The following is an 8,515-nucleotide window of genomic DNA, read 5'->3' as shown; positions in this document are numbered from 1 at the left end:
TTTCCATTGATGTATGGTTTGTTATGATAGGACAATATTTGGCCGAGATACAACTATTTGAATATCTGGAATCTGAGGGTGCAAAAAAACCAAAATATTGTGAAAATCGCCTTTAAAGATGTCCAAATAAAGTCCTTAGTAATTCATATTACTAATCAAAAATGAAGTTTTTATTTATTTACGGTAGGAAATTTACAAAATATCTTCATGGAACATGATCTTTACTTAATATCCTAATGATTTTTGGCATAAAAGAAAAATCAATAATTTTGACCCATACAATGTATTTTTGGCTATTGCTACAAATATACCCCAGCGACTTAAGACTGGTTTTGTGGTCCAGGGTCACATATATAAGTGCCAATGGGATGCAATTTACCGCAGGTCGACCAGGTTTGTTCAACTCTCTGCTTTCCTCCTGAACTGGTTTGGAAGTCTCCTGTAATGCCACTGGAGATCCTTCTAATTTACCAGAGCCTGGAATCAGCATAACAGGATGTAACCACATGTTCAAGATTGGGGGACATTAAATGTAAAAGTTTAAGAAAAACACATATTAATGGACCTGTATTCTGATTATTAGGGAGGAAAGACAACTTGTTCTCAAACAGAATGATAACACTGAGATTATTGCCGTTATTTCTAACAGAAAAATACAAAGATATAACAGCTGGACTCTACCCCTCTGTACAGTACCTATAAATACACCTACTAAACAATTCACATGCTCAAAACAGGCAAACAATGTATGCAGCATGTCATACTATACATCCATTTCACTCTCTGGAGGACGAGCGCAGTACTGCACATCTAACAAGGTGAACAGAGTGGAACCGCCCAGCAAAAACAACCAGAATGAAGTCTAAACGAGTGCCAGCTCCTTCAGTCCCTTGGAGGATGTCAGACTGAGGCATTCTGGGAGGTCCACGTCTGCACCAATCACTCATAACACAACATGACCACCCACATTGGCTTATAAAAAAAAGGTTTGCTCATCGGGACCCAGTTTTAAATCTGGCCTGGATCAAGTCCTGCTCCTCTCTATCCCCCATTTACCTGTCTGCCTCTACTGTCCTGTAAATAAAAGCTAAAAAAGCCTTTCTTTTGGATGGTGGTGTGCAGTGGTTAAAGCTCAAGGCTGCTTTCCAGAAGGTTTCTGGTTTGATCCCTCAAAATCATGAATTAATCACCATGTAACTTACTCCAGAGGGAATGTCCCAGTAAAAACGTTATGGCATCAAAGTTGTGTGAGATGATAATGTAAGAATTCTATAATTGTATTGTACAACTGCTCTGTCCACATTATAGAAACTCAAGATAAAATGCAAAAAGAAAATCATATAGAAATACACAGCATTCTCACCTTTCGGCTGGTTCCTCTCACTGGATCCAGGCTGGGAGCCACCCTGAGAGCTGGGTGCGCTGGAGCTGGATGAGCCGTTACTGCTGGTTCTCTGCAGAGCCACATCCAGGGACAACTCTGCCCTCCTCAGGTCTGGATTACTGGAGAGTTTAAGATACAGTCAGTGCTTCAATACACCAACAGAGCAACACCTCCATCATGTGATCTGACTGAGAGCTGAATTGAGCTGACCTGGTGCGGATGAGCTGAGAGGCCGCTCGCCCCCCTCCACCAGACTCTCCGTTCCCAGGAGAGTTCTTCCTCACCAGAGCAGGGGAGAAAGAAGTGGTCCGCTGGGGCACCTGGGTAGTACCGCACAACTTTAATCAAACACACAAATGACCAAACATCAGTGAAGTGGGATCATAGCGTGATCACAACAATCATTTCTCTTGAACAACAAAGAGAGACAGCATATTTTATTAATAGTCTTTGAATCATTCATATGGAACACACCAAAGTCTCATGTTAATGTACTTTAAACATTCACTACCATACAAAATTAGAGCAATGATGCTGAAAATTAAGCTTTGCCATCTCAGGAATAAATTCCATTTTAAAATATATTTAAAAAAGAAAGTCATCTGAAATTGCAATAATATTTTACAACATTACTGTTATTATTGTCATTTTTAAATCAAACAAATGCAGTCTTGGTGAGCATAAGAGAAGTCTTTTGAAAACATTTTTTAAAAATCTTACCGACCCCAAACTTTTGAACTGTAGTGTATTTGCCAAAATTATTATCAAAAGATATCTCTTCAGGTGTGAAACTTTGAAAATAGGAAAAAAGTAAAGTTTATCTTTAAAGTTCATTACTGTAATAATTCTGACCTTGGGAGGAAGGTCATCTTCCATTAGCCAGGGGGAACTGCGGTCAGGCTTTTCCTCGCAGCTGGTTTAAAATAATAGAAAACAAGATATTTAAAATAGCAATAATATTTACAACATTACTGTTATGACTGTAATGTAAATCACCTGTAAATCATACCGACCCCAAACTTTTGAAATGTAAAGTATTTGTCAAAAACATTATCAAAACATATCTCCTCAGGTGTGAAGCCTTGAAAATAGGAAAAAGTAAAGCTCATCGTTAAAGTTCATTACTGTATAATTCTGACCTTGGGAGGAACGTCTTCTTCCATTAGCCAGGGGGAACTGCGTTCAGGCTTTTCCTCACGGCTGGCCATGCGAGGGGCCGGAGGGGGCATCTCTGAAGTCGGGTCGGAGTCCTGCCGTGGCATTTCTGGCCGATGGGACACCAAGCTCTCCTGGAAGGCTGAAACGCCCTTGGCTGACTGATCATGCAAGGACTGAGAGACTGACAGAGAGGAGCTATGGGACCTCACTGGAACCAAATGAGCCATCTAACAAGAGGAAGCAAGCATTAAGTGCTTAGATCATGATTCTAACACATTTTCACCAATGAAATTTCATGACCTTTCCAGTCATTGGTGATTACTGGATAAGGATGTTTTAGAAATTATTTTCTAAGGAACTATTATTTGCTGGGTGGATTTCCATGTGTGTTCCATGTGTACTTATCTTTTGAATAAGAACACTGATTTATACTTTTATTTATCCAATTACACCCCTAAAGGACAGAATGATGTTTCACACTGGCTTATGAGCATGTTTTATAATAAATAAATTAGGGATGCACAATATTAAAATTCTGTCCAATAAGCCAATAATTATTTTCATATTTTGGTCCACAAATGTCCAATATTAAAATTCAATCCTAAAAATAAATGCTACAAAATGAAATTCAATCGTTTTAAATGCTGAAAGTGAATTTATGCATGACAACATTATAATGACCAGTATGAAAAAAGGGATATATTTGATTTAGAGATTTACTAAAGATAAGATAAAATAAATAAAAAGAAATAACTGATACAGTACTGATATACTGAGCATTAAGAGTGAATGCTTTGAACAAAAACAAACTAAATGTTGTACCTGAGGCTCGACAGGGCGGTGCATAGGAGGGGTCCGTGCCGGCTGCATACCCCCACTGCTAAAGGACTCTGAGCGCGGCGGAAGGGAAGGGTCGGAGATTCGGTTAGCCACTTTATGCTGCAGGGCAGGAGAACTCTGGCGGTTCAGTTTAGAGCGCTCCTCAACCTTCATGAATAATAAAAAGCCACATAAGAACAGGCCACACTGTTTAACTCAGCCACCACAACCAAACAAGCGAAAACTAGCAAGACCTTGCAAAATGCTCCAGAAAAGACGTTTTGGAAATGCACCAGCAAACACTAAAGTTAATCAGTTGATACGATTACACCATCTGAAAGAGAAAAGCAATCTATTCAGCTAGAAGCTGAATTAGCCGTTGCATGCTGATCGGGTCATTCATACAACAAACAGTAAGAGCAGACCAGCACCTTCTACAAGCAGAGAGACTGAAGACCTTTGAGAGGTGAAAGGATGGAAAGTATTTCAGTGGGTAAAGAATCTGCTTTGGCAACAGAAAAAGCTGAGATATGAGACACTGCTTGGTAAACTAGATGAAAGGATTTCAGTTCCTGTCCAATTTCTAAGAAAGTCATCAAGGTAACCATTAACATGTATATTTCATTTTCATTTATTTATTTAACCAGGAAGAGACTCACTGAGATTAAAATCTCTTTTCCAGGAGTGTCCTGGCCAAGATAGGCAGCCGAGTTTGCATATACAAATAAACAACGTAGTTACAACATACATTACAAAACCAACATATAACCGGTTAAAAACAATTACACACCATTAAGTTGCTCTCAAGATTACATAATAAAGACTTAAAATAGTTATAAGACACCAAGTTTTGTAACTTCATCTCCTTTTGAAGAAGATTCCAATCTGAAGCTGCAGCATATTTAAAAGAGGTTTTACCAAGCTCAGTTCTGACACTAAACATGTATATAAAACCTTATCTGTATTTATAAAATGTGGAATGTGTCTGCATGGTTAACATATGAAGAACTTGTAGACGTTCAGTGTCTCTCACAACTTGAGGGCTTATTGTTTGCACCAACAGATCTTTTCAAAGAACTAAACCGACACTGGTTAACCATCTCAGTGTCTCAGAAAAGCAGATTCCTTTTGGAGAAGCAGCTTGTCAAATTCAAAAACAAATGGGTGGTTAGTGTGGAGATGGATGGCAAAGATATATGTCCAGAGTCATAATTTAGGTTATTTAAAGGGCATTCTAAATGGCAACTCGATGACCCATCATTGGAGTTTAAAAGTACTGCTTACATTGGTTAAGAAGCTAGTTTTGTGTCCTATCCAATCATCTGTTCATCTGTTTTCAATGAACATGAAACTGCTATGGGACATGACACAATCACAGCCAATAATTAGATTTTTAATATACAGTAGAGTGCTGCAGGAATGAGTCTTAAAACCTGGAAATGAGATACGATTTTTGCATATCCTGTTTCATGTTCCACAATCAATGTTTTTTTTGGTAAAAAGCCTGAAATAATCTCTGTGGTCAACACAAGGTCAAGATATTTTCACAATTTATTCCATTCATAAAAGTTGTTCATTTGTGAAAATTATCTTGATGAACAAAACATGCAATAATTATTAGTCACAGACACTTCTATTAAATTATTCTTCTAATTAAATCCGTTTGGCTTTTTCTGTTTAGGGAACCAGGGTGATGCTAACTTCAGGGTTGGCCTACAAAATGACATCTTTCATACAGCACTCCTATGTGGATTTGGAATATAGACCAATGAGATTTTGCGGACTAGGCAATCGACTGTTGCTTTGCGCTTGTTGTGGCTGGTCAGGACGTGGTGTAGAGAAACACAATTCATGGAACTGATTCAGCTTTCCAGGAGTACTTCCAGAAATCTGAACACTTCCCAATACATACAAAACTCAATGGATGCTTTTCAGACTAAACATTAAACCTTTAGTTTTTAATCTTTCTCCAAAGTGGTTTGATTAAAATGATTTGAGGAGTTCACCACATGCCACCTTGCGAGAGAAAAAGAGGAGCTCCAACACCAATGGGCGATGCACCCAGAAGCACCCAGCAACGGGCTGCACTGATTGCTAAGGCTTACACAAACACAGAGGGCATCCAGGCGGGGTGGTGGGCCATCTGATGGGGCTCATAATCAGGAGGATCAGGGGCAAACAAATGACAGAGGGGCTTTCATGATGTCACTGATGAGTAAGAGCCATTGGGAATAGGAGGAATGGGGACACGTGGAGTACTGATAGAACAAGTGGTTAACAAGTCTACTTAATGGCCAGTTGCATAATGTACATACATAGATTTTGGAATAGCATTCAGTAACAAAAAAAAAAAGTGCCATTATGTTACATTTTATTTTGAGGATTAAGAGAGCAAATCTAACAATCTAGGAACAGCTATTTACATCTATTCACACCTATTTACAATGATCACAGACCACCTCAGTTGACGAGGGGCCTGATCGTCATCATGTTGGTGGGGGAGGACAGGGAGCCTTCGGGGGATAAACTGGGGCTGACCATGTAGCTGCTACGGCTACCTGGGGATGGTGACCTTGAGGAAGCAGGGCTTCCTCTGGGTGTGCTTCGAGGAGAGAGCCCCATCCAGCGCAATACAGAGCGGAACGGTGTGGCCATATCGGAATGTTTAGGGGATTTGCGGTGAACATTAAAAAAGCCCTCGCGTTCACAAGATTTGGAGCGCCAGATGGTCTGGCTAAAACTCTGCCTGAGCAGCTCCACCGAAGCAGATGAAGACAGGTCCAGAGCAGAGGAGCAGCGATTTACACGAAATGAATCATCTGAACTGAATGTTGCGAGAGGCACGGCCCACTCCCATTTCGGCACCATCAGGAGGTTCTTGGACGGCACCGAGTTTGAACGATGATCTTTGGCCATCATCTCTCGGAGCGAGTGCTCCGGGGCTGACTGGGACAGCATGCTGTCCTCACTGGCGATCAGACACTCCTGGTTAATGGCGATTTGTGGAAGCAACTCATCTACATCTAGTCTACAGCAAGGTGAAAGCTTCAAATCTGAGGCCGAGGCCAGGTTCTCTGAACTAACCGGTTTAGTGATCACTGGGTTGGGCTTGCGTCCGCGGGCCTCCTGCCCAGCCTTTTGGCAGACCCTAAGCTGTCGCACCTGCTGGCTAATGTTCACTCGACTTTCTTGCTGGCCTGAGACATGGAAGATGGGGTGATGCTGCTGCTGCTGCTTCCTCTGCTGTAAATGCTTTGGGATCTGTTCGCTAAAAGGGAAAACCAGTTTAATGGGGGCTGAGGGGGTCCGGTGGGGGGGGTGACGCTGACGGGATGGGGATGAGAAGGATGAGGAAGGCTTGAGGTTGATGGGTTGGCTCAGTTTCAAGGGCCGGCAATGGACCTGAAACAGTGAGTCAAGAGTTTTTTTGTTAAACACAGTTGAGTTGGCCAAAAAACACCTGGGCCAAGCGCATACTATAAGACTGAAACTTATATCGCTTTCACACTGAAGTCTCAAGAAATCTTAGTTCACCAACTTGCAACATGCCGAAGATCTTCTAGTTCCATGTTTGCTGACAAGAATTAACCATAGTGTTAAAGGTGCATTCAGTAGTTCTTTAGCTAGTGTTAGTGTTGCTATGCTTTGTGTACTTTAAGTACCAATACCACAATAGAGTTGAGACTATAGAGACAGTGCAGTGTCACAATAGATACTGCACTGTCATCTATCACCGTGGATCAGCATGATCGTCTCGGAGTTTTATGTACTGTAAATTACACTGAATTAATTATTGTGTGAACTGCTCTATAAAACTTACTAGTATCACTTACCTGTCCAACACAAAAAGAACTACTACTCAGGGTTTTCTCTGTCATCAAATCTTTCCATATTGTGCACGTCCAGCCAATATTTATGCTAGGCTTTTGTGTCCATGTCAGCCTTTCTGACCTTCAGACCTTCACTTCTTGGCCATACAGGTACTGATTCTTCCATTTTCTTCGCTGGCAAAGCACGACAATAAGGGTGTTGTACAATGCTACAGTATGAGCATATCTGAAGAGATTTTAGCCAATGAGCATGAGGATTCTGTCCAACATTTAGTAAAACACAGCAGATCACGAGGGGGGTGAACTGCACCATACATTATTAAACTCTTTTGAAAGACAACTATTATGAGTACAGTATTCAACTCGTCAGTCTTCACAAAAACACAATTTATTTCTTAAGTGTAATTTTTTTTTAATTAGCACCAAAATACTGAATGCACCTTTAATATGTGTGCAAACTCATTTTGAGATCTGTGATTACCAATTACTAACAACCTGCTGTTTTATAGTGTGCACTTGGCCTAATAAAGCAAAGACAAAAACAGAACACTATGGAGAATGTAGTTCAAAAGAAAGAGTCCAGATTACGTCACAAAGACATGAAATACTGTTTCCTTCAGTTATATATAGTGTTCTAAATGGACTGTGGTGGTCATTTTGCTGACATGCTAGGATAAAACAAGAGAGTTAATCTGTACAGTTTCATTTTGCTGACTCAGCATCAAGTATTGTTGAACTTTCAGTAAAAGTTTCCAGGCTGATGACCCTGAAAAATGTGGTTGAAAACATTTCTGCGTGACACAGTGTCCTAACCAGATGCAATGTGTCTCCAGTGACAAGCAATTTGTCTGCTGCACAGAATGTGTAACAGAGAATGATGTGAAGCCAATAAAAAAATATTTGATGTTAAATGTACAGTTATACGGATTAGGATTTTGGACAAATCAGATTTCACAGTGGGTGGAGCTCGAGAGTGTGCCCTGGAACTTGTTGCTTGTCATGGTCGCAGCTGGTTAGGACAACAACAACAACAACAAAAAAAGGTAGCACTGCAATGCTGGAAAAAGTCAGTCTAATTTCAGTTTTGCCCACCTCTTTGGCCCAGGCAGGTTTGTCGCTAGGGTTGACGGCATCTTTGTAGTGGTAGAGTTGCTTCTTCTCTGCAGGTCTGGAGTCTTGTTGTTGTTGCTGCTGCTGCTGTTGGTGGAGAGAGACAAGGTAAGCCCTCTCTTGATGGAGTTGTCTCTGCAATCTCTCCGCCTGTCTCTGTTCCTCCAGCTGCTTACGTTTATACTCCTGAAGAAACAATGAGATTATGTTTAAA

At 40.7% G+C, this 8,515-nt stretch overlaps 1 protein-coding gene across 1 annotated transcript in view; it reads right to left on the bottom strand.

Annotated features, from left to right (window-relative positions):
* LOC107732509 (TRAF2 and NCK-interacting protein kinase-like) overlaps nt 1-8,515 on the bottom strand; it is an 89,753-nt gene that overhangs the window by 13,218 nt on the left and 68,020 nt on the right. The window contains exons 15-21 of the mRNA XM_016543864.1: nt 8,284-8,487; nt 6,446-6,763; nt 3,365-3,529; nt 2,524-2,769; nt 1,595-1,722; nt 1,364-1,503; nt 380-477 (exon numbers count right to left, since the gene is read on the bottom strand). Of these exons, the coding sequence (XP_016399350.1) occupies nt 380-477; nt 1,364-1,503; nt 1,595-1,722; nt 2,524-2,769; nt 3,365-3,529; nt 6,446-6,763; nt 8,284-8,487 (1,299 nt within the window). The remainder of the gene's footprint in view (nt 1-379; nt 478-1,363; nt 1,504-1,594; nt 1,723-2,523; nt 2,770-3,364; nt 3,530-6,445; nt 6,764-8,283; nt 8,488-8,515) is intronic.

Source organism: Sinocyclocheilus rhinocerous, unplaced genomic scaffold (assembly GCF_001515625.1).
Source record: "Sinocyclocheilus rhinocerous isolate Xijiao unplaced genomic scaffold, SAMN03320098_v1.1 scaffold2053, whole genome shotgun sequence".
Taxonomy (NCBI): Eukaryota; Metazoa; Chordata; class Actinopteri; order Cypriniformes; family Cyprinidae; genus Sinocyclocheilus; species Sinocyclocheilus rhinocerous.
Note: the sequence above shows the minus strand (reverse complement) of the source record. Positions and strands in the feature narration are given on the sequence as shown.